Source organism: Balaenoptera borealis, assembly GCF_965194805.1.
Source record: "Balaenoptera borealis genome assembly, chromosome: 4".
Taxonomy (NCBI): domain Eukaryota; kingdom Metazoa; phylum Chordata; class Mammalia; order Artiodactyla; family Balaenopteridae; genus Balaenoptera; species Balaenoptera borealis.
The window spans coordinates 47,878,040-47,904,643 of NC_138861.1; the positions used below are offsets into that span (position 1 = coordinate 47,878,040).

General features: G+C 41.1%; 1 protein-coding gene and 1 long non-coding RNA gene across 4 annotated transcripts in view; both read left to right on the top strand.

Moving 5' to 3' along the window:
* Nucleotides 1-24,911, top strand: part of TMEM192 (transmembrane protein 192) — a 30,127-nt gene extending 5,216 nt beyond the window's left edge. For 2 of the 3 annotated variants that reach the window (XM_082391191.1, XM_082391192.1), the window contains exons 2-6: nt 1,617-1,763; nt 6,306-6,570; nt 10,041-10,175; nt 23,425-23,527; nt 23,849-24,911. In XM_082391191.1, coding sequence (XP_082247317.1) covers nt 1,617-1,763; nt 6,306-6,570; nt 10,041-10,175; nt 23,425-23,527; nt 23,849-23,987 — 789 coding nt within the window. In that variant the 3' untranslated portion in view covers nt 23,988-24,911. The remainder of the gene's footprint in view (nt 1-1,616; nt 1,764-6,305; nt 6,571-10,040; nt 10,176-23,424; nt 23,528-23,848) is intronic. The other variant, XM_082391193.1, reaches the window with a different exon arrangement.
* LOC309628314 overlaps nt 1-26,604 on the top strand; it is an 882,984-nt gene that overhangs the window by 698,149 nt on the left and 158,231 nt on the right. The window lies entirely within an intron of this gene.

Here is a 26,604-nt window from a genome sequence, read left to right on the forward strand (position 1 = left end):
CAGCATTGAGGCATCAGAGAAGGCAGCATTTTTGCTAAGACAGACACTTGACAGGTGGGGAGGGATGAATGGGCACAGAGGCTGGAAGGATGGCCTGGAGAGGTTCATGGACATTAGTTAAGGGAAGAGCCGTAAAGGTGGGACAGCTGGTAACTGAGAAAGCTAGAAGCAGAGGAGTCTGGAAGAGAATAGAAATCATCAGAATTGCTCCATGAGTTATGGCAAACTAAACAGGAAGCTATCTAAGCATTGAATTAAAAAAATTGCAGCAGCATTGAATGCCTGGGCGTGGAAATCGAGAAGCCCATTCCAGATCTGGTCATTTCCCAGATCGCTGTGTTATCTTTATAATCCTGGTGCACAGCAGCCTGCCCTTACACCATTGGTCCCCCTCTCTACCCCTTCCAAAGTGAAGAGCCCATATCCTCTATCTCCAAATCCAATTCTCAGGCTTCGCCTTTTCCCACTAAATTTTCATTTCCCTCTTGTTCTAGTGCAATTATCTAACCTAAATTTTTTGCATCATTTGTGCTATTCATTTGCTAATTTATTATGTACTGCCCCATAATATGCCACACACTATATTCTATTGTGCATTCTTATATTGTTCAGTCCTGCATGCCTTTATCCTAACCTCCCTGATGAAAATATAATCTCCTTTTGAATAGGGACTGTGTCTTATATTCTTTTATCTCAGGAACAGTGCCTTATATGTAACAGTTTTCAGTAAGGCTCTGAGACGGAGAGATTGTTTTATGCACCAGATACCTAAGATGCTGTTCCTGTCAAGACCCTAACTTTAAACATGACTAGCAAGATTTTGAGGTTGCAGCTCAGCCTTTGCTGGCTACTTCAGTGACATTGCAGCTAGTTGTTTTCATTGAGAATCTGGTATCTACATACTGAAATCTCCTGGAGGGTCTATCAGGGTGATCTGTATCTATTAACACTCTAACATATTTCTCTCATGATTGTAAGTTTAAGACCTCTTAGTAAAGCCTCAACCAGCTTTCCAAAATTTTGTGGAACACCGAGATATAGCTTAAGAATTGCAACCATATGTAATTATTTTTATCAATAATATAAATAATGTTGGGGACTACCCTGGTGGTCCAGTGGTTGAAACTGCGCTTCCCACTGCAGAGGTCACGGGTTTGATCCCTGGTAAGGGAACTAAGATCCCACATGCTGCACGGCACAGCCAAAAATGTAAATATATATATATGTGTGTGTGTGTGTGTGTGTGTATATATATATAATGTTAAATAAATCAATATCTAAGTTTTGAGGGCTTGAAGAAAATTATTTGAGATTAATGAGATTAATAATTGATAGTTAATGTGATTATTTATACATAATCTCATGTCTTACCTCATTTGGAGATAAAGAATTAAGATTTCTTCTACTTGTTTTAATAATTGTTTTTACCAGTTTGTTTACAGTAGTCATCAAGAAGTTTATGGTATTTTTTCAAAATTGGCTTTAGGTAGGGAGTGTGTTTTCTTGTCTATAATTTGTGTAATGAATTTTAAATCTTTATAGTTTAGTAGATTTGTCTTGGAAACATAATCCAGAGAGTGGTGATTATAGCTTGCTTCCTTTTTTCTGCACCTCAGGGTTCCTTGGATCTCATCCAAAGTATTGATGATGACCCCCTTCTGGACACCCAGCATCTCCCACATCACTCATTACACGCTCATTTTAGGCCCAGATTCCACCCTCTTCCTACAGTCATCATTGCAAATCTTCTCTTGTTGATACATGTAAGTTAACTGGGAGAAAGTGATCCATCCAAAGGCGATGTTTTTCAAAAATTTATAACCTCTTCAGAGGGCAGTTTGGCTGTATCTATTAACATTTAAAGTGTGCATACTTTCTTACTCATATCTCTACTTCAAATAATTTATTGTAGACATATTTGCACACATGTAAGGATATCGTTTATGATAGCAATGTTGTCTGTGATACGAAGAAACTACAAACTGCCACCACCCAGAAGATGCTTTGTATGTCCTGTCCTTATGAAGGAATGCTTATACAATATTAAAAGAGAAACTTCGAGGAGAAACTTGGGGTGGATGTGTATATATTTAGATTACCCTTCACAGTTCATTGTTGAATGGAAAAAAATGAGGTTTACAATGGTGTGTATAGAATGTTCCTATTTGTACATTTTAAAAGGGTGTTGAGAGAAATGTTGTGTATATAGGTGATATTGTGACTTATAAGAAATATATTTGGTCATTCAGATGATCAAAATATAGTTCTCATATGTCTTTGGTCTTCATCCATGGTTTCTGGCTCACAGCTCCCAAAACCCTTGGAGTTTTCTGAGTGATAAGAGCAATGGGAGCATCTTTTGTTATAATTTTTGGTCTTTTGTCCTCAGTCCCTAAAATCGCTTCAAAGTCATAAAGGTGAAATGGGTGTCTTGATATTCATAACAACCCCTTTCCACCACTGCTGGATTTATGTTGGTGAGATGACTTTGGAAAGCACCTAAGGATGGGGGCTGTTGCCAGGGGAACCAAGCAGGAACAAAGGGTTGGAACTTTCAGTCCCAAACCCTGGCCTCTGGGGATGGGAAAGGGGCTAGAGGTTAAATCATCCACCGATGGCCAATGATTTAATCAACCAAGCCTATGTAATGAAGCCTCCATAAAGACCCAAAAGGAGGGGGTTCAGAGAGCTTCCAGGTTGGTGAGCTAGAACACTTGTTATGAACCACCTGCCAGGCCCCCTAACTCCACCAGGACAGAAGCTCCTTTGTTTGGGAACTGGCAGGAAGTATGTCTTCATCGGGCTATTGATTTGTATCTTTTAATATCCTTTGTAATAAATTGGTAATGTGGTGAGTAAACAGGTTTCCTGAGTTCTGTGAGCCAGTCTGGCAAACTAATTGAACCCAAGAAGGAGTTGATGGGAACCTCTGATTTATAGCCTGTCAGTCAGAAGTGCAGGTAACAACCTGGATTTGTAAGTGGTGTCTAAAGTCCAAGGAGGGGGTTGTGGGAACCTCTGATTTGTAGCCAGTGGGTAAGAAGCACTGGTAACAACCTGGACTTGCAGTTAGCATCTGAAGTGAGGGCAGTCTTGTGGGACTGAGCCTTTAACCCATGGGATCTGATGCTCTCTCCAGGTAGTGTCAGAATTGAGTTGAGCTGTCTTCATCAAGACACCCATTTCACCAGTTGAGCTCCCAGTTGGTGTCAGAGATTTGCCACCCCACTCCGCCATCCCCTCCCCCCGCCCACACATTGGAATTGGTACTGGAAACTTTTAACGTTTATTCCTGTATTCTGTGATAGAATATTTCCAGAAGCATTCACAAGACCCTTTTAATGCTAGTTGTACTGAGCGCCTCAGTGGAAGGGACACCTAATATATTTTAATGTTTACTTTTTGTACTATTTGAATCTTTTTTTTTTTACCATGTATTACTTTTTCAGTTATAAAAACAAAAAAAGATACAGATAAATCTATATATGTTGACATGGAAATTTATCTATTTATTTACACCTAGGAAATAGTGTTAAGCAGAGAAATCAGTGTACTGTTGCCCCATGTTTTATATGATAAAATTACAAATGTCAAAAAAAAAAAATTACAAATGTCTGGGGATTTTTAAAAATGTGTGTTGCAATCACTAGATAAATAAATCCTGGAGATCTAATGCATAGCATAGTGATTATAGTCAACCTAATATAAATTTCAGAGTTGCTAGGAGACTAGATATCTTAATTGCTCTCACCACAAAAAAGAAATGGTAATTATGTGACATGATACAGGTGTCGGCTAAAGCTATGGTGGCCATCATTTTGCAATATACGAATGTTTCAAATCAACACATTGCACACCTTAAACTTATACAGTGTTATGTCAATTATATCCCTCAATAAAAATAAAGTTCAACGTCATAAAAACAAAACAAGACACATGTATGAATGGTCTTGTAGGCTTACTGGGGGCTCTGCTCCAAGTCTGTTAATTATTTCCTCATTTTGGTTACTACAGTCTCAAACACTAGGGGCTGTAGTTGTTCTTTGCTGCAATGTGAAAGATCAAAAGAAGGCAGATTCTCACCACTCCTTGGGTGTTCATGAGGAGGGTGGATGTGGCTGAGGACTGGCCCAGCTGCTGCTCCAGTGAGGTGCACTGTGGAAGACTTGCACTCAGGACTGAGTGCATTGAGGACAGAGGTGCACCCGTTTTCCTCATGTAGATCTAATAAGTGGCCTGATTCTGCCATGGCTTCCTGATCCCCAGATAGCAGCTGAAGCGCTTCTTTCCTTGTGCCTCTTTGTATTAATATAATTTATAAATTATATAATTATAAATTATATAAAGAGTATAACACTCTTTATGTATGTACAGTACACACACACACCACTTAAAAAAAACTTCTTACGTTAAATTGCCTGCCTTCGATACTATGGGATTGATTGCCCTAATTTTAGGACTAAGAAAATCTTACGTTAAAGAACAAGAAAAACTAATGTCTTTATATGCTACTTTGTATAAAATGGATCAGTTGGGTTCAATGTACAGTATATTACAGTAGAGGGAATATGTTGACTTTTCCACTTTTTGCTTTATGAGGATGTGCATCTTGAGCTGCTGTAGCAAATATTACTGCTCTTGACAAACCACTTAAATTTTAAATAGATTTATTACACGCTAAGATTGGCTGCTATTGGATGCTTGGTGATGGAAGCTAATGACAGCATTTAAAATTTTCTTTGATTTTTAAAAAATTACAGAATAATACTGCCTTATGGTTAACAAGTAAAACATTACCAAAGTATACAAAGATATAATCTTCCCTTTTCTCTGCTTCGCCCCTTCTCCCTGAGTTAATAAATGGGGTCAGTTCACTGTATCTCTTTCAGTGTCTTTTGTTAAGTTCATACAAATGTATACAAAAAGATTACCACGTTATAAAAGGATGTCCCCCATTTCCAAAAAAGAGAAGATTGGATAATACGGTAATTATTACTCAACAGCAGTGTTCCTCAAACTTGAGCATGCACCAGACACCCTGGCAGGCTTATTACACTACAGGCTGCTGGCCACACCCCCAGAGATTTTGATTTGGGGCCTGAGAATTTACATTTCTAACTGGCCTGGAGACCACACTTTGAACTACTACTTTACACCTTACTTTCTTTAATCTTAACATGTCATAGATATCCACCCAAACTAATACATAGAGCTTTAGTTAATTTTTTTTTTTTTTTTTTTTGGCTGTGTTGGGTCTTTGTTGCTGCACTTGGGCTTTCTCTAGTTGTGACGAGAGCGGGGGCTACTCTTCGTTGTGGTGCATGGGCTTCTCATTGCGGTGGCTTCTTTTGTTGTTGAGCACGGGCTCTAGGCATGCTGTCTTCAGTAGTTGTGGCACCAGGGCTCAGTAGTTGTGGCTCGTGGGCTGTAGAGCACAGGCTCAGTAGTTGTGGCACACGGGCTTAGTTGCTCCATAGCGTGTGGGATCTTCCCAGACCAGGGATTGAACCTGTGTCCCCTGCATTGGCAGGCGGATTCTTAACCACTGTGCCACCAGGGAAGTTGCCTAGTTAATTCTTTTATAGCTGAATAACAGTCTATTATGTGAGTGGGTATACCTTAATTTATTCAAATATTCTGCTATGGATGCATACATATACTTGGGCAATTTGCAGGTTTTTTTCAAATACAGAGAACACTGCAGTAAATATATGTGTCCATATATCCTAGGTACTGTGCTTTTACTTCTGAGTGATAGGGTCCTAAGGTAGGATTTCTGGGTCAAGATATTTCCAAATTATTTTTCGGCAGCACTTCCCAGACCAGTCAGCATTTTATGAGGCTGTCTGTTTGCCCATATGTTGACATCAATCTTTTAAATTTTTGTCAATCTAATTGGATAGTTATTCTTGTTCTCTTAAAACTGAAGCTAGAAATAAACTTTTTTAATTCATGATTTTTATTAGTTAGTTTTGAGGTGCTAAATTAACTTTTTACTCTTTTTAATAAAAGAGAAGTGGGCAGGAAATTGAATTTAACATTAAGTACTCATCTTTGTTAGATGGAATTTGGGGTGATTTTTATTTTCTTATTTGTGATTTTATCTGTTTCCCAAATTTTCTGCAAATTTTTCTCCAGATTATCTGTTTAAAAAGTTTGTAAAAATGGCAAAAAGAAAGTATTTTTAAACTCATAAAAGTAGGATACTGAAAGTCATAGGTATAAGAGTATGTGCTGGGGATGGTCATTATTGTTTCTTAAATCCAAATATTGAATATTAATTCTACTGTTTTCCTTTCCACCAGATTGTGTTTGTTATTTTAGCATTTTTAACAGGTGTGCTTTGTTCTTACCCCAATCCAATTGAAGACAAGTGCCCAGGAAACTATACCAACCCATTGAAAGTTCAGACAGTCATAATCCTCGGAAAAGTGATTTTGTGGATTCTGCATTTCCTTCTTGAACGATACATCCAGTATCACCACAGCAAAGTAAGAAACCGAGGCTATAACAAGATCTACCGGTCAACAAGGCATCTTAAAAGCCTTCCGCTAATGATACACTCCACTGGTAAGCCCAGTTGTCTCACTCAGCTATTCGGTGGCTTGCTTGAGTGTAATAAATGACAGCAGAAAGAAAATGTTAAGTTTGATTTTATAATCAAATACATGCTCTCATTTTTTTAAATTAATTAATTTATTTATTTATTTATTGGGGGCTGTGTTGGGTCTTCATTGCTGCGCGCAGGTTTTCTCTAGTTGCGGCGAGCGGGAGCCACTCTTCGTTGCGGTGCGTGGGCTTCTCATTGCGGTGGCTTCTCTTGTTGCGGAGCACGGGCTCTAGGCACACGGGCTTCAGTAGTTGTGGCACACGGGCTCAGTAGTTGTGGCTCACGGGCTCTAGAGCACAGGCTCAGTAGTTGTGGCACACGGGCATAGTTGCTCCGCGGCATGTGGGATCTTCCCGGACCAGGGCTCGAACCCGTGTCCCCTGCATTGGCAGGCGGATTCTTAACCGCTGCGCCACCAGGGAAGCCCCGTGCTCTCATTTTTGTGAGAGTGATGTGGCCACTAAAATTAGGATCACCTTAATGTCTTGAAGTTTTTCTTATATTTCCCTTTGAAATCTGTATTTGTTATGTAGGGGAGGAAAAATATTCCCTCTACCCTTCTAGGTTCTTGGCTGAGATTCCACCAATAAAAGACAGATTAACAGGAGAAAAACGAATAGAAGTTTAATAACATTATACCTCCTGTATACATGGGAGAGACCCAGGAAAACTGAGTAACTCCACAGTGGCCTAAGCCACCCTCTTAAATAATATCTCCAGCTAAAGACCAAAGAAGATGGGGAGGGTTGGGGAAGGGGCGATAGTTCTGGGAGGTGACCAGGAAAAGCACAGTAAACAAGGGTAAGTTTGTTATGCTTGCCTTCTGCATTGATTAGAGTTTCTAGAGATTTAGAGTCATCCTGGTACAGAGAGGGATATAACCTTACAAATGGAGATTTCCCTTATAATTGTAAATGTCTCTTGTAAAAGGTAACTCCTACCTGGTTTTCAGAGCTTCATCTGTGTCTGCCGTTTCTTAAAAATAATCAGCTTAAAATAATCCTTAAGACAAAGGAGGCATATTTTGGGGTAGCATTTTCTGTCCCCTTCATTATGAGCAAGGTACCCCTGTGTGAAATGTGGACTTTTTCCCCCTTTTGATACTAGCAGACTTATTCATCTCAAGGAGATATACAGCTGATGCTAGTTGATACTTGTAGGATAAGAGGGAATTGTTTTATTTTAAATGAAGCTCGGTGCTTTTCTCGCAGTAAGAGAAAGACTGTTATATAATAAGATGTATTACTAAAACAGAAAACCTGGAAAACAATTTTGAAGGCAAGGTCAGAAAGTCCGTCCAGGATGCAGACAATTTAAAGGCTTAATGGAATTAAACTGAACTTCTTTAGGTATTTTTGCCTAATTGTCAAGGTTTCTACCTTTTCTAAAAAGCCCTCTTTTTCAATTTGAGTCCAGAATAAATGTTTGAACATTTTGAACCCAATTTAGAAATTAATTTTTCCCCAGAAAAACAGCTCTACAGAATTTAATGTTTTTCCTGTGTTCTGGTAGTGCATTTTCTTAAAGGGCAGGCTGTGAGTTCATCTGCTCAGCGAGGTTGTCAATGGGAGCGGGAGGGCCCAGCGGTTGCAGTGAAAGAAGCATTGTATTGGAATGGCTGGTCTTGAAGCATCTCCAAGGGGCGGCCTTTACTGCCCCCAGAGGAAGATTGCGGTTTCTACATTCTACTGCTGATTGCAGTACTCGTTTATGGCCAGAAGATGTCCGTATAATCTTTGCGCCTCTGACAAAGAGAAAAGCAGAAACCTATTTGTATACTGACCAAAATAATGTTCAGTTTCTCCACTGATGGTCTGGAGATAGTATTTTTGAGGCCCACCAAGAGATTGTCTAATCTTTGCCTTTCCTCTGACTTTCAAATTATTGCTACACATGTGACTCTTAATCACAATCTGTTTCTAAACAATTGGACCCTCAGTTTAATCACAGACGGCATCACTTTTAAGTTACTCATATAAGGACCCAGAAAATCCAGGAGAATTGGGGCAGGTGTTTACTTTGTTTCTATTTTCTTTAAATATTTTTTTGTCTTTTTTGAAGAAAAAGAAGGTAAATCTATGAGGATATAGAACTTCCAGCTAATCCGAAGGGTGTAACCATTCTTTTTTTTTTTTTGCCTGTTGATAGTATTGCTGGGTATGGTTAGCTTCATCCTGATGCTTGTTATTCTCTGCAGAGAGAAAAATAAATTGATTTTACTTTTATTTGTGGAGATGGGAGAAGGGGCTTTGCTTTCCTTCCAAATAAGTTGAAAATGTGTATCTGATTTATCTGTTCTCCTTCCTTAGATCGAAATACATCCTGAACTCTATCAAATGTTATTAGCTGCATAGCAAGTTGCATATTTAGTTGTTCTTTTCACTGAAGCGAAAACTTGACCCTTGGAGACATGGTGCTGGGCAGGGTGCTCTCATGATGTCCACAGTGCTTTATCATTCAGGGGAATGTCTTACTTCTGCAGTCTCTTCTGCCAGCCTGCAAGTTCACCCTGTGACCTGCCACACTGGTGACACAGGCCTTGCTCAGGGCATCAGAAATCCTCTGGAAACTGTGTGTTCACTTTCCCTGCAGAGGTTTTTCCCTAGTTTTTTCCTCTCCCTAAAGCTGTAAAGTTGTATATGTCTTGTACACAAAACTAATTCATAAATTGAGCTATTGGTCAACATGCTAAGGCACTGTGACATTTGTGAGTGTAAGGGAAGGGCTTAGGGATTTGTGCTGGACCATTGCTTTGTGTAGAGGGACTTCTGATAGGTTATTTAAACAGGGTTCTTTGGCTCACAGTCACCCCTTTGTACCAAGAAGCAGAAGGTAAATCAAATGAGCATCTCCCCAGCCTTGATCAGACTTGGATAGATATGTTAGTTTTAGGAAATTCTAAGATAAAACACTACACAAATGACTTCTGCCCCTAAACTTTTCTTTGACAGTCTTCAGACTGTAAGTGCAGAATGAGGTTAAAATGGTCTTCAAAAATAAATAATGGATATGCTGAGCAGGGGGGAAACAGCTCATATTTATTGTCACCCCATTTTTCAGACGAGGAGTGGAGGTGTTAGGTCATCTGTCCAAGGTCAGCAGCGTGTCCCCGGTTTTTTTCTGGATACTCGCCTCGTCCTTGACTGTGCTGCACGACCAGAAGGGGCCACCGGGTCCTCGTAGAAACTCACTCCTTGAGTTTTAAAAAAGTCCAGATTCTTACGTATTTGTGTCATGGGGCATCATTTGCTCTTAGCCGTGTTGTGTTTGATTTCCATCCTCTACCTTCCTTCGTCGCCGCGTAGCTGGGTGGGTGCCCGCGCCCTTGCGGTACCCCTGCGGGGGCTGCGGCAGCGGCGGCAGCGTGGGATCGGGGACTCCGCCCCGCCCCACCCCGCTCACGCACCCACGCTGCGTCTCCTCCCCGCAGGCAGCACGGCGCTCCTCCTCCTGCTCTGCCTGCAGCACTCCTTCCCCGAGCCCAGCGCACTGTACCTGGACCTCATTCTGGCCACCCTGGCTGTGGAGTTGGTCTGTTCCCTGACGTGCCTGCTCGTGTACACAGGTGAGAATGACAAGGAGCCTGTTCTTATAGAAAGGCCTTTCACTGCTGGTCGCATCCCCACCTGAAGCCCAGCCCATTACCTTTCTGGCGGGAAACCTTTTCTACGTGGCCGAGACCCTATTGAGACCCCATAGCTCATTGCTGACCACATCCAGACTCCTCTAATTTAAAACCACCAGGAACATACCGGTGAGTCGCATTTCTAAAGTTGTGTCATCCACAAATTCTTATCAACTAGAATGAAGGCTTTTCATTAAAAAAAAAAAAAAAGAAAGAAAAAGAAAAAAGATCTACAAACTTTTGCGTCCTCAAAGGCAACTGAGATGTAAGTCTGGCTTTAAATTAAAATATAGCTAAATATAGGACTTCCCTGGCTGTCCAGTGGTTAAGACTCTGCGCTTCCACTGAAGGGGGCATGGGTTCAGTCCCTGGTATGGGTAAGATCCCACAGGCTGTGTGGCAAAATAAAAGTAAAATAAAATAAGTAAATAAGTCAATACATGCAAAACTGCATTTAGCCCAAACTTGATTTTGATAAACCATTTAAGAACCCACTTCTTTCTAAATTTAGAACTGTCTGAGGATTGTTCTGTCTGGCTGTCTCTCAGAACTCTCAGTGGTAAGATTAAATAAGCTTCAAACATGTTAACATGAAAAATAGATGGAAGGATACTTGAAGAGAAAAAAATCCAAGCCTGAAAGAAACAAGATTCATTCCTGCTGCAGTACTGACATGCACTAAAATCTGTAATAGCAGCTAATTTGGTGGCATTGAGCAACAGTTGTTTTGTGACAATAAAATACCTTATCTGTCCATTTTGAAAGAGATTATTTCTTCAGTTATGAAGGAAAAGTCACATGGGCCAAAGCTTGTGTTTCATTTTACTGTTTTGTGCCTCTTCTTAAGGCTTCTAGGACAAATGTTGACTTTGTTCAGTGTATCACAAAAAATTTAAGGTTGATTCCCTGATACATGCATTTTTCTTGCTTCTCTATATTAAAAAGATTTAAAAGATACCTAGTTTTGGTAATGCTGATAGTAACTCTTCATGACATGATTCTTTGATATACTAATTCTAATCTAAATTTGACTAATTTGTCTGCAGTAAAGTGGTTAATCTCTAGAAGTCAAGATGGACTCTTCTCATTGGGCACCTGACTGTAGGAAAAAACTAGGAAAATAAAACTTAAAAGATTTGCGGTGATTTGATTAGCTTTCCATTTGTTTAAAAATAAGCAAGGATTCAAAAAAATGCCACTCAGTTACCAGCCTTCCAGTAGCCCTGATGATCGGGCTTCAGCTCAGGAGGAAAGGACTGTAAGGGGCAGCAGGCCCATGTCCAGTGTCCTGCGGTTTAGTGAGAGCTTTCCTTGGCTTATTGTGGTGGAAAGGAAGAGTGGAAGATTCTCATTCCATGTAGATTGCACTGGTGTTATTGCCTGGCCTGTGATCTGATATATGCTGACTGCATGCAATTTAATTTATTTTAAAAACCACAAACACCAGAAACTATCACAACATTGTAAATCAACTGTACTTCAATTAAAAAAAACACCTTCAGGAAAAAAAAACCCCACGAAGATGAGTCTGAAAGATGGACATTTTTATATTGTTGAGCTATTGTCTTTTATTTCTGCCTCTTAACTTTTACTTTAATACTCTGTAACTGTTATTTCCTTTTCCCCAGTTCAAGAAACTTAAACTTGTTCCAAGTTTCTTCATTTATCTTGGAGTTATTATGTGGAAGACACCATTATAAGGAGATGCCATATGAACGTAACTCCAATTTAGAGGCAAGCCTCATGGGACAGTCGAGTCTCAGCCTTCATCTCCTGAGTGGCACTGGACACAGTGGCTCGCTCCCTCCTTGAGATGCGTTCTTTACTTGTCCTTGAGAGCTGGCTTCCTGGCATCCCGCCTGGCCCCCTGATGGCCGCATCTTCTCTTTTGTTGAGCTCTCCCGGGCTGCATGGTGGAGCCCAGCGCTCAGTCCCCGTCTGCCCTTGGGTGGGCGCGCTGTTCTCGTGCCATCAGAAGCCGAGGGGCTATTCATATCTTTTTTCTTTTTTGAAGTATAGTTGATTTACAGTGTTGTACTAGTTTCAGGTGTACAGAAAGATGATTCAGATACATATATTCTTTTTCAGATTCTTGTCCATTATAAATTATTACAAGATAGTGAATATAGTTCCCTGTGCTATACAGTAGGTCCTTGTTGTTTATCTATTTTACATACGGTAGTGTGTATCTGTTAATCCCAAACTCCTAATTTATCCCTCCCTGCACACCCCATTTCCCCTTTGGAAACCATAGTTTGTTTTCTGTGTCTGTGAGTTTATCTCTGTTTTGTAAATAAGATCATTTGTATCATATTTTAGATTTCACATATAAATGATATCATATTTGTCTTGCTCTGTCTGACTTATTTCACATAGTATGATAATCTCTAGGTCCATCCATGTTGCTGCAAATGGCATTATTTCATTCTCTTTCATGGCTGAGTAATATTTCATTGTATGTATGTGTCACGTCTTCTTTATCCATTCATCTGTCGATGGACATTTAGGTTGCTTCCATGTCTTGGCTATTGTAAAAAGTGCTGCAATGAACATTGAGGTGCATGTATCCTTTTTTTTTTAAACAGATTTATTTATTTTTATTTATTTATTTTTGGCTGCGTTGGGTCTTTGTTGCTGCGTGCAGGCTGTCTCTAGTTGTGGCGAGCGGGGGCTGTTCTTCATTGCATTGTGAGGGCTTCTTATTGCAGTGACTTCTCTTGTTGCAGAGCACAGGTTCTAGGTGCACAGGCTTCAGTAGTTGTGGCACACAGGCTCTAGAGCACAGGCTCAGTAGTTATGACGCATGGGCTTAGTTGCTCCGCTGCATGTGGGATCTTCCCAGACCAGAGCTGGAACCCGTGTCCCCTGCATTGGCAGGCAGATTCTTAACCACTGCGCCACGAGGAAAGTCCCGTGCATGTATCCTTTTGAACCATGTTTTTCCTCTGGATATATGCCCAGGAGTGGGATTGCTGGATCATATGGTAAATCTGCTTTTAGTTTTTTAACAAACCTCCATACTGTTCTCCATAATGGCTGTACCAATTTACATTCCCACCAACAGTGCAGGAGGGTTCCCTTTCCTCCACACCCCCTCCAGCATTTATTATTTGTAGACTTTTTATTTTATTTTATTTTATTTTATTTGCATTTGTATTTGTAGACTTTTTTTTTTTTTGTAGACTTTTGATGATGGCCATTCTGGCTGGTGTGAGGTGATACCTCATTGTAGTTTTGATTTGCATTTCTCTAATTAGCCATGTTGAGCATCTTTTCATTTGTCTGTTGATCATCTTGATGTCTTCTTGGAGAAATGTCTGTGTAGGAGTTTTGCTGAATTTTTTATTGGGTTGTTTGTTTGTTTTTGATACTGAGCTGTATGAGCTGTTTGTATATTATGGAAATTAATCCCTTGTTGGTCTCGTGGTTTGGAAATATTTTCTCCCATTCTGTAGGTTTTGTTTTTGTGTTGTTTATGGTTTCCTTTGCTGTGCAAAAGCTTTTAAGTTTAATTAGGTCCATTTGTTTATTTTTGCTTTTATTTCCATTACTGTAGGATATGGATCCAAAAAAACATTGTTGTGATTTATGTCAGAGTGTTCTGCCTATGTTTTCCTCTAGGAGTTTTATAGTTTCCAGCCTTACATTTAGGTGTTCAATCCATTTTGAGTTTATTTTTGTATACAGTGTTGGAGAATATTCTAATTTCATTTTTTACATGTAGCTGTCCAGTTTTCCCAGCAACGCTTATTGAATAGATTCTTTTCTCCATTGTATATTTTTGCTTCCTTTGTCGTGGATTAATTGACCATAAGCATGTGGGTTTATTTCTGTGTCCTCTGTTCTGTTTCATTGATCTGTGTGTGTCTGTTTTTGTGTGAGGGGCTTCTCATTTCTAACTCTCTTGGCCACCACCTAAAAGTCAAGGGCTTCTTGTTACATTCCCTCACTTGGTTCTTTCGGCATCTCACTGACCACTTCCTTCTGGTCCTTTCTGATGAACCCTCTGCATGTCTCCTAACCTTCTCACATTTCTCTTTAACCTCTTTGTTTAATCTTCTTCAGCCTCATTCTCATCTGAGAGTCACATCAGAATCATCTGTGGGTCCTGGCAGTTCCCTGACAGGTTGAACATATGACTCAGCACATGCACTTCTGGGTCCATGTGTACTTTTACACAGATGTTCCAAATGGCATTATTTATAGCAGCCAGAAGTGGAAACAACCTAAATGGTGTTAGGATAAAGTGATGACTAGACCAACAAAAGGTGTTCTATCCATACAGAGGATAGTATTCAGCCACAAAAAGGAAGGAATAATGGAATGAAGCACTGACACTTGCAGTATGGATGAACCTTGAAAGCATTATGCTGAGAGAAAAAAAAAGCCAGTCGTAAATATTGTATGATTCTGTGTACTTGGAATGCCCAGAGCAGGCACATCTATAGAGAAGGAGAACACATTAGTGGTTGCCTAGTCCTGGAGGTGGGGGTACCTAGAGAGTGACTGCTCATGGATCCCAGGCTTCTTTTTTTTTTTTTTTTTTTTTTTTTTTTTTTTTTTAACATCTTTATTGAAGTATAATTGCCTTACAATAGTGTGTTAGCTTCTGCTTTATAACAAAGTGAATCAGTTATACATATACAATATGTTCCCATTTCTCTTCCCTCTTGCATCTCCCTCCCTCCCACCCTCCCCATCCCACCCCTCTAGGTGGTCACAAAGCACCGAGCTGATCTCCCTGTGCTATGCGGCTGCTTCCCACTAGCTATCTATTTTACATTTGGTAGTGTATATATGTCCATGACACTCTCTTACCCTGTCACATCTCACCCCACCCCCTCCCCATATCCTCAAGTCCATTCTCTAGTAGGTCTGTGTCTTTATTCCCGTCTTGCCACTAGGTTCTTCATGGCCTTTTTTTTTTTTCCTTAGATTCCGTATATATGTGTTAGCATACTGTATTTGTTTTTCTCTTTCTGACTTACTTCACTCTGTATGACAGACTCTAACTCCATCCACCTCATTACAAATACCTCCATTTCATTTCTTTTTATGGCTGAGTAATATTCCATTGTATATATGTGCCACATCTTCTTTATCCATTCATCTGTCGATGGACATTTAGGTTGCTTCCAGGTCCTGGCTATTGTAAATAGAGCTGCAATGAACATTGTGGTACATGACACTTTTTGACCTATGGTTTTCTCAGGGTATATGCCCAGTAGTGGGATTGCTGGGTCGTATGGTAGTTCTATTTGTAGTTTTTTAAGGAACCTCCATACTGTTCTCCATAGTGGCTGTATCAATTTACATTCCCACCAACAGTGCAAGAGTGTTCCCTTTCCTCCACATCCTCTCCAGCATTTATTGTTTCTAGATTTTTTGATGATGGCCATTCTGACCGGTGTGAGATGATATCTCATTGTAGTTTTGATTTGCATTTCTCTAATGATTAATGATGTTGAGCATTCTTTCATGTGTCTGTAGGCCATCTGTATATCTTCTTTGGAGAAATGTCTATTTAGGTCTTCTGCCCATTTTTGGATTGGGTTGTTCGTTTTTTTGTTATTGAGCTGCATGAGCTGCTTGTAAATCTTGGAGATTAATCCTTTGTCAGTTGCTTCATTTGCAAATATTTTCTCCCATTCTAAGGGTTGTCTTTTGGTCTTGTTTATGGTTTCCTTTGCTGTGCAAAAGCTTTTAAGTTTCATTAGGTCCCATTTGTTTATTTGTGTTCTTATTTCCATTTCTCTGGGAGCTGGGTCAAAAAGAATCTTGCTGTGATGTATGTCATAGAGTGTTCTGCCTATGTTTTCCTCTAAGAGTTTGATAGTGTCTGGCCTTACACTTAGGTCTTTAATCCATTTGGAGTTTATTTTTGTGCATGGTGTCAGGGAGTGTTCTAATTTCATACTTTTACATGTACCTGTCCAATTTTCCCAGCACCACTTATTGAAGAGGCTGTCTTTTCTCCACTGTATATGCTTGCCTCCTTTATCAAAGATAAGGTGACCATATGTGTGTGGGTTTATCTCTGGGCTTTCTATCCTGTTCCATTGGTCTATATTTCTGTTTTTGTGCCAGTACCAAACTGTCTTGATTACTGAAGCTTTGTAGTATAGTCTGAAGTCAGGGAGCCTGATTCCCCCAGCTCCATTTTTCGTTCTCAAGATTGCTTTGGCTATTCGGGGTCTTTTGTGTTTCCATACAAATTGTGAAATTTTTTGTTCTAGTTCTGTGAAAAATGCCAGTGGTAGTTTGATAGGAATTGCATTGAATCTGTAGATTGCTTTGGGTAGTAGAGTCATTTTCACAATGTTGATTCTTCCAATCCAGGAACATGGTATATCTCTCCATCTATTTGTATCATCTTTAATTTCTTTCATCAGTGTCTTATAATTTTCTGCATACAGGTCTTTTGTCTCCTTAGGTAGGTTTATTCCTAGATATCTTATTCTTTTTGTTGCAATGGTAAACGGGAGTGTTTTCTTAATTTCACTTTCAGATTTTTCGTCATTAGTGTATAGAAATGCAAGCGATTTCTGTGCATTAATTTTGTATCCTGCTACTTTACCAAATTCATTGATTAGCTCTAGGAGTTTTCTGGTAGCCTCTTTAGGATTCTCTATGTATAGTATCATGTCATCTGCAAATAGTGACAGCTTTACTTCTTCTTTTCCGATTTGGATTCCTTTTATTTCTTTGTCTTCTCTGATTGCTGTGGCTAGGACTTCCAAAACTATGTTGAATAATAGTGGTGAGAGTGGGCAACCTTGTCTTGTTCCTGATCTTAGTGGAAATGGTTTCAGTTTTTCACCATTGAGGACAATGTTGGCTGTGGGTTTGTCATATATGGTCTTTATTATGTTGAGGAAAGTTCCCTCTATGCCTACTTTCTGCAGGGCTTTTATCATAAATGGGTGTTGAATTTTGTCAAAAGCTTTCTCTGCATCTATTGAGATGATCATATGGTTTTTCTCCTTCAATTTGTTAATATGGTGTATCACATTGATTGATTTGCGTATATTGAAGAATCCTTGCATTCCTGGGATAAACCCCACTTGATCATGGTGTATGATCCTTTTAATGTGCTGTTGGATTCTGTTTGCGAGTATTTTGTTGAGGATTTTTGCATCTATGTTCATCAGTGATATTGGCCTGTAGTTTTCTTTCTTTGTGACATCTTTGTCTGGTTTTGGTATCAGGGTGATGGTGGCCTCGTAGAATGAGTTTGGGAGTGTTCCTCCCTCTGCAATATTTTGGAAGAGTTTGAGAAGGATAGGTGTTAGCTCTTCTCTAAATGTTTGATAGAATTCACCTGTGAAGCCATCTGGTCCTGGGCTTTTGTTTGTTGGAAGGTTTTTAATCACAGTTTCAATTTCAGTGCTTGTGATTGGTCTGTTCATATTTTCTATTTCTTCCTGGTTCAGTCTCGGCAGTTTGTGCATTTCTAAGAATCTGTCCATTTCTTCCAGGTTGTCCATTTTATTGGCATAGAGTTGCTTGTAGTAATCTCTCATGATCTTTTGTATTTCTGCAGTGTCAGTGGTTATTTCTCCTTTTTCATTTCTAATTCTATTGATCTGAGTCTTCTCCCTTTTTCTCTTGATGAGTCTGGCTAATGGTTTATCAATTTTGTTTATCTTCTCAAAGAACCAGCTTTTAGTTTTATTGATTTTTGCTATTGTTTCCTTCATTTCTTTTTCATTTATTTCTGACCTGATCTTTATAATTTCTTTCCTTCTGCTGGCTTTGGGGTTTTTTTGTTCTTCTTTCTCTAATTGCTTTAGGTGCAAGGTTAGGTTGTTTATTCGAGATGTTTCCTGTTTCTTGAGGTAGGCTTGTATTGCTATAAACTTCCCTCTTAGCACTGCTTTTGCTGCGTCCCATAGGTTTTGGGTCGTCGTATCTCCATTGTCATTTATTTCTAGGTATTTTTTGATTTCCCCTTTGATTTCCTCAGTAATCACTTCATTATTAAGTAATGTATTGTGTAGCCTCCATGTGTTTGTATATTTTACAGATCTTTTCCTGTAATTGATATCTAGTCTCATAGCGTTGTGGTCGGAAAAGATACTTGATACGATTTCAATTTTCTTAAATTTACCAAGGCTTGATTTGTGACCCAAGATATGATCAATCCTGGAGAATGTTCCATGAGCACTTGAGAAAAATGTGTATTCTGTTGTTTTTGGGTGGAATGTCCTATAAATATCAATTAAGTCCATCTTGTTTAATGTATCATTTAAAGCTTGTGTTTCCTTATTTATTTTCATTTTGGATGATCTGTCCATTGGTGAAAGTGGGGTGTTAAAGTCCCCTACTATGATTGTGTTGCTGTCGATTTCCCCTTTTATGGCTGTTAGTACTTGCCTTATGTATTGAGGTGCTCCTATGTTGGGTGCATAAATATTTACAATTGTTATACCTTCCTCTTGGATCGATCCCTTGATCATTATATAGTGTCCTTCTTTGTCTCTTGTAATAGTCTTTATTTTAAAGTCTATTTTGTCTGATATGAGAATTGCTACTCCAGCTTTCTTTTGATTTCCATTTGCATGGAATATCTTTTTCCATCCCCTCACTTTCAGTCTGTATGTGTCTCTAGGTCTGAAGTGGGTCTCTTGTAGACAGCATATATATGGGTCTTGTTTTTGTATCCATTCAGCCAGCCTGTGTCTTTTGGTGGGAGCATTTAATCCATTTACATTCAAGGTAATTATCGATATGTATGTTCCTATTCCCATTTTCTTAAATGTTTTGGGTTTGTTATTGTAGGTGTTTTCCTTCTCTTGTGTTTCTTGCCTAGAGAAGTTCCTTTAGCATTTGTTGTAAAGCTGGTTTGGTAGTGCTGAACTCTCTCAGCTTTTGCTTGTCTGTAAAGGTTTTAATTTCTCCATCACATTTGAATGAGATCCTTGCTGGGTAGAGTAATCTTGGTTGTAGGTTCTTCTCCTTCATCACTTTAAGTATATCCTGCCACTCCCTTCTGGCTTGCAGAGTTTCTGCTGAAAGATCAGATGTTAACCTTATGGGGATTCCCTTGTGTGTTATTTGTTTTTTTTCCCTTGCTGCCTTTAATATGTTTTCCTTATATTTAATTTTTGACAGTTTGATTAATATGTGTCTTGGCGTGTTTCTCCTTGGGTTTATCCTGTATGGGACTCTCTGTGCTTCCAGGACTTGATTAACTATTTCCTTTCCCATATTAGGGAAGTTTTCAACTATAATCTCTTCAAATATTTTCTCAGTCCCTTTCTTTTTCTCTTCTTCTTCTGGGACCCCTATAATTCGAATGTTGGTGCGTTTAATGCTGTCCCAGAGGTCTCTGAGACTGTCCTCAGTTCTTTTCATTCTTTTTTCTTTATCCTGCTCTGCAGTAGTTATTTCCACCATTTTATCTTCCAGGTCACTTATCCTTTCTTCTGCCTCAATTATTCTGGTATTGATCCCATCTAGAGTATTTTTAATTTCATTTATTGTGTTTTTCATCATTGCTTGATTCCTCTTTAGTTCTTCTACGTCCTTGTTAAATGCTTCTTGCATTTTGTCTATTCTATTTCCAAGATTTTGGATCATCCTTACTATCATTATTCTGAATTCTTTTTCAGGTAGACTACCTATTTCCTCTTCATTTGTTAAGTCTAGTGTGTTTTGACCCTGCTCCTTCATCTGCTGTGTGTTTTTCTGTCGTCTCATTTTGCTTATCTTACTGTGTTTGGGGTCTCCTTATCACAGGTTGCAGGTTTGTAGTTCCCGTTGTTTTTGGTATCTGTCCCCAGTGGCTAAGGTTGGTTCAGTGGGTTGTGTAGGCTTCCTGGTGGAGGGAACTAGTGCCTGAGCTCTGGTGGATGAGGCTGGATCTTGTCTTTCTGGTGGGCACGTCCACGTCTGGTGGTGTATTTTGGGGTGTCTGTGGCCTTATTATGATTTTAGGCAGCCTCTCTGCTAATGGATGAGGCTGTGTTCCTGTCTTGCTAGTTGTTTGGCATAGGGTGTTCAGCACTGTAGCTTGCTGGTCATTGAGTGATGCTGGGTCTTGATGTTGAGATGGAGATCTCTGAGAGATTTTTGCCGTTTGGTATTACGTGGAGCTGGGAGGTCTCTTGCGGACCAGTGTCCTGAAGTTGGCTCTCCCACCTCCGAGGTACGGCCCTGATGCCTGGCTGAAGCACCAAGAGCCTTTCGTCCACACGGCTCAGAGTAAAAGGGAGAAAAAATAGAAAGAAAGAAAGGAAGGAAGGAAGGAAGGAAGGAAGGAAGGAAGGAAGGAGGAAGGAAGGAAGGAAAGAAAGAAAGAAAGAAAGAAAGAAAGAAAGAAAGAAAGAAAGAAAAGAAAAGAAAGAAAGAAGCTATAATATAGTGAAGTAAAATAAAGCTATTGTAAAGCAAAGCTATACAGACCAAATCTACCCCAGAAGCATATACATATACACTCACAAAAAAAAAAAGGAAAAGGGGAAAAATTAATATATCCTGCTCCCAAAGTCCACCTCCTGAATTTGGGATGATTCGTTGTCTATTCAGGTATTCAACAGATGCAGGCACATCAAGTTGTTTGTGGAGTTTTAATCCGCTTCTTCTGAGGCTGCTGGGACAGATTTCCCCTCCTCTTCTCTGTTCGCACAGCTCCTGGGGATCAGCTTTGGATTTGGACCCGCCTCTGCGTGTAGGTCGCCTGAGGGCGTCTGTTCCCCGCCCAGACAGGACGGGGTTAAAGGAGCAGCTGCTTCGGGGACTCTGGCTCACCCAGGCCGCGGGGAGGGAGGGGTACAGAGGAGGCGGGGCGAGCCTGCGGCGTCAGAGGCCGGCGTGACGTTGCAGCAGCCTGAGGCGCGCAGTGCGTTCTCCCGGGGGATGTTGTCCCTGGATCACGGGACGCTGGCAGTGGCGGGCTGCACGGGCTCCCGGGAGGGGCGGTGTGGAGAGTGACCTGTGCTCGCACACAGGCTTCTTGGAGGCGGCAGCAGCAGCCCCAGCGTCTCACGCCCGTCTCTGGGGTCCGCGCTGATAGCCGCGGCTCGAGCCAGTTTCTGGAGTTCGTTTAGGCGGCGCTCTGAATCCCCTCTCCTTGCGCGCCGCGAAACAAAGAGGCAAGAAAAAGTCTCTTGCCTCTTCGGCAGCTGCAGACTTTTTCCCGGTCTCCCTCCCAGCCAGCTGTGGTGCGCTAACCCCTTCAGGCTGTGTTCACGCCGCCAACCCCAGTCCTCTCCCTGCGATCCGACCAAAGCCCGAGCCTCCGCTCCCAGCCCCGCCCGCCCCGGCGGGGGAGCAGACAAGCCTCTCGGGCTGGTGAGCGCTGCTCGGCGCCGAGCCTCTGTGCGGGAGTCTCTCCGTTTTTCCCTCTGCGCCCCTGTTGCTATGGGATCCGCGCTGTTGGCTGCGGCTCGCGCCCGTCTCTGAAGTTCGTTTAGGCGGCGCTCTGAATCCCCTCTCCTCGCGCACCAGGAAACAGGGAAGAAAAAGTCTCTTGCCTCTTCGGCAGCTGCAGACTTTTTCCCGGACTCCCTCCCGGCTAGCTGTGGTGCACTAACCCCTTCAGGCTGTGTTCACGCAGCCAGCCCCAGTCCTCTCCCTGCGACCGAAGCCCGAGCCTCAGCTCCCAGCCCCGCCCGCCCCGGCGGGTGAGCAGACAAGCCTCTCGGGCTGGTGAGTGCTGGTCAGCGCCGAGCCTCCGTGCGGGAAGTGCGGGAATCTCTCCGCTTTGCCCTCCGCACCCCTGTGGCTGCGCTCTCCTCCGTGGCTCCGAAGCTTCCCCCCTCCGCCACCCGCAGTCTCTGCCCGCGAAGGGGCTCCTAGTGCGTGGAAATCTTTCCTCCTTCACAGCTCCCTCCCACTGGTGCAGGTGCCGTCCCTATTCTTTTGTCTCTGTTATTTCTTTTTTCTTTTGCCCTACCCAAGTACGGGGGGAGTTTCTTGCCTTTTGGGAGGTCTGACGTTTTCTGCCAGCGTTCAGTGGGTGTTCTGTAGGAGCAGTTCCACGTGTAGATGTATTTCTACTGTATCTGTGGGAAGGAAGGTGATCTCCGCGTCTTACTCTTCCGCCATCTTCTCTCCCAGGCTTCTTTTTGGGGTGACAAGATGTTCTAAAATTGATTGTGGAGACGGTTGCACAACTCTTTGAATGTACTGAACCATTGAATTGTACACTTTGAAGGAATTGCATTGTATGTGAATTATATCTCAAGGGTTGTTACAAGAAAGGAAAGAATCATATGTGGAGTTTTAAAAAATTGTGCTGGGGCCTAACCCACCTCCCCTCCCCCTTCCCACATGTTGAATACTTGACCCATTTGGAGCTGCACGAACAATTCTTAAGGCCAGTCTCATTGGACAGTCACTGCCATCACTGAGGCCTGGCTCAGCCCTTTCTCTTGATCCCTTGTCACCATCTGTGGTGGGAGTCCTCATTCCAGCCGTGTCCCAGGGTTATTACACAGGTGGGGCAGGGCCCCCGGACAGTGGCTCTTACTCAGACATGCAAATTGTTCGGCTCAGTCTGTAGCCAAACCTGCGAGGTTGGGAACAACAGCCTTGTTGTGTCTGATTATTCAACTCTCTGCAGCAGACTTCTACCCACGTGCATTAGGCTGCTGGGGCTGCCAGAGCACATACCCAGCCTGGGTGACTAAGACACACAAACTTATTTTCTCTCAGTTGTGGAGGCTGGACCTCTGAGATCAGGGTGTTGCAGGCCTGGCTTCTCCAGAGGCTTCTCCCTTGGTGTGTAGGTGGCCGCCTCTCTCTGTGGCCTCACATGGCCTTTGCTCTGTGCAGGTGCATTCCTGGTGTCCCTTCATCTCTCAGATCAGCACTGCCCCCATTACTTTGTTCTTACTTTGATTACCTCGCCAAAGGTCACGTCTCCAAGGGCACTCATGTTGGGGTTAGGGCTTCAGGTTCGTCAGTGGCCTCCAGGTCGCCGAATTCCCTGGCTCTTCCATGTGTCTTCACTTCCGGGCAGTGAGCGCCGATGGCTCTTTCCTGACTCTTCTCCTGCCTCTGCATCAGCATTTCCATTCCCTTTTAGCACATTTTCCCTATTTGTTTATTCACTTTATGAACCGTTTTTTTTTTTTGCATATTACTTGAAAAGAATAGCCAATTAGTAATGAAATTTGAATAAATGGAATTAGAAAATTTTTCGTGATTGGATAACCTGACAATAATGACTTTATTATTTTAGTGAAAATTCGAAAATTTAATAAAGCCAAGCCACAGCCTGATGTACTTGAAGAAGAAAAAATCTATGCTTACCCCAGCAATATTACATCGGAGACTGGATTCAGGTAAGTGTGGAGTAAAAGATTAGCGAAAGAGATTTAAAAGTTTATTCCATCTGGAAATCTAGAGACCATTCTGATGCTTGGAGTTTAGGACTCTGCATATGTTAAAATATGTTTACAACTATGTTTGATTTGTTTACTTCCTCTCAGCTGTGGTGAAACCAAGTCTAAAGAAAGAATCTCGTTTGGGGATATTGCCTTGGCTTATAAAATCTAAGAAAAAGTAACAGATATAACGTGCTGTACTGAAAACTAGTAGAGATCCATTTGCAAAGAGACTGTTGGTGAACATGTGTAACCCATGAATACCTTGGTTCTGTGCAGGACTCTCTCGAGCCTGGAAGAGATTGTGGAGAAGCAGGGAGACATCATAGTGTACCTGAAGCGACACAATGCCCTGCTCAGCCAACGTCTGCTGACCTTCACGTCCTCTGACCTCAGCTCTCAGCCAAGTGGGATTTGACAGCAATTCCAGAGGAGTCAGAGTAATTTAGACTGACCAGCTACCTGACAAGCTGTCTTAGGGAAATGCAGCTTTGCCAAGTAACATTCTACAATTTCTGTTGGAAACCTGAATTTGGTTCTCACCTGTGTGGCTGTTTAATAAGTAGGACTCGTGGATCATTTGAAAGACACTTTGTAGCGCCTTGTGAACTCAAGGGGAATGTCTGTTTTGCACATTTTGAAATTATTTAACTGCCTGGTTTATGCTAGGATCAAAGGTATAGATTAAACATCTCCTTGACCAACACTTCTTCCATACTCACTGGGACCTGGTAATAATTTGGCTTTTTATAGAGGAAGTCTGAAATGACAACCCATTTAAAACTGGGCTTGAGTTTTTCCCACTTCTATACTGGTGAGAGAAGTCACCATTTCTCATGGTTAGTGTTTTATCCTATGGAGCCTTATGTATTTTATATGCTTGTGTGGTATGGGATGGCCTTGGCCCGTATAGCTTTTATAAGAATTTCGTCACTGTAGGACCAAGGTCTCACTGGATGATTTACTTTGCAGCCCCTACAGGTTTCCATTCTCCAGAAATAAGATTTGAAGATTACTTGGACCAGCGTTAGACCGACCAGTGCTGCCTGTGAAAGCAGGAGCGCCTGCCATTGGCAGCAGCTGAAATAGTTAGAGAAGACTTCCGGCTTTCTCTTTATTTTGGCCCTTCTTTGAGAGGTAGCCATGTATTTCAGTATTGACTGTCTTTGGATCAATAAGTTCAGTGATAGGAAAGGGGTCTTCTGTAGCTTTAAGTTTGAAAGGAAAGAAGAATATGTTTTTTAGTCTTGGATTATACTTAAAAATTATGATGAAAAAAATGTCATATCAACTTATATATAGATATTAAACATATCTAATTCTCCAGATAAAATGAAGCATATTTATGAGTAAATGGCATTTTTTCTCCAGTTTTCCTGGCATGCCCTTTTCATGTATCAGTTTGCTTTTGGCACCTTTACATGCTGCCTCAGAAAGCCTTCTGTGTGAAAGCTTAACATGAGGGAAGGGGATATGTGTGATTATGCTGCTAAATTCTTTTTTTATTTAGCTGAATAATCAATATTTGATTTAAAAATCCTTGAGCTATACATAACTATTTGGCAAGGGATGTGTTCATTGGGTCATACCATACATATGAAAGGCAAACATCTGTTTCCTTTAGATACAGCCATTGTGGAGCATTCTCAAGGTTTTCTGCTGAGGTCAAGGTGATTGTGTGTCACCTGTAGTCAATACCATTGAGTCCCCAAATTGACAACATTCACAAACTAAAGCCAAAGTTGTATTTTTAAAGTTAAGATTGTATCCAAGTTTCCTGACTTTTCCTTCCTCTCTTTTTTTCTTTTTTCCTTCCTTTTTAATATGTCTCAAAGCCATTGCCTTCTGTGGAAACCTGTCTCTATGTTCTGGAAGAGCTTTTGCCTTTAGCTGTTTTCCTTAGGGAAAATACATGTGGTAGATGATTAATTCTCATTTACTTTTAAATTCAGTTTGGATCTACAGTCAGTTTCTAAGGTTTATGTGATGAACATTGGTTTACAGAGAAAGGTATAGTTAAAAAGTTAGAATACTCAAGTTCTGATGGGCTGTCTGTATAATCACCAACACTCTTTTCTAAACTCAATACTGAACATTTAAAACAATAAAAGAAAATGAAAGAAAGGAATGAACAAAACAATTTAAATGTTAATCATTCTGCGCACCAAGTAGATACTGTGCTAGCACCGTGGATACAAAAATTAATAAGACAGTCCTAGCTTGTAGCTTACATTCTAAGGAGAGGACTAGGATTTCCAGGCTCTGTGCTAAGTGAAATGATGACAGTAAGCCCAAAGTGCCGTAGGGGCTCCAGGTCATAGAGTTTCCTGGGGGGAAAGGCTTTAGGTATTCCAGGGAAATTTATGAGTAAACAAGAAGGTCGAACAGCTACAGATGATCATCTGCACTGTGTATAGCTTGAGCCCAAAGAGTGATGCTGGACATGGGAGGAGGAACGACCAGTGGCAGATTCTGGGGACCCTAACTCTCTCTAGGCCAAGGGGCCTGCAGTGGAATGGGGCCCACTGAAGGGTTCCAGGCAAGGAAGTGGCAGTTGGTTTTAGTTTCACGAGGATCAGACTGCCAGTGTGGTGTAGGAAAGTGGGTGGCAGAGTATATGGCGCTGAACTAGGGCAGGTAAAGTAACATTTTATTATGGGTATATATGTATACATCTGTATTGTATTTCTATATTGTTAATTTGGGGATTTTATTTGAAATGACAATAGCATCATGACTTACTGCATTTCTTTGAATACTAATGAGTTAGAGCTTTTTTCCCATATTCTTTGGCCTTTTACAAATCTTTTGTGATGTACATGTGTAAGTCTTTTGCTTATTATTCTCCTGGGATATTCTTTTTCTAACAAACATCTTCCTTTATATATAAGGATAGTCTTCAGTTTATATTTGTTGGAAATATTTTCTAGTTTGTTTTGGGTTCTTTTGCCATGTACTCTTCAAACACTACAGCCTGGATTCTGTCCCCATAGCACTGGTGGAAAGTTCACACAAATGAATTCCTAAAGCCACAC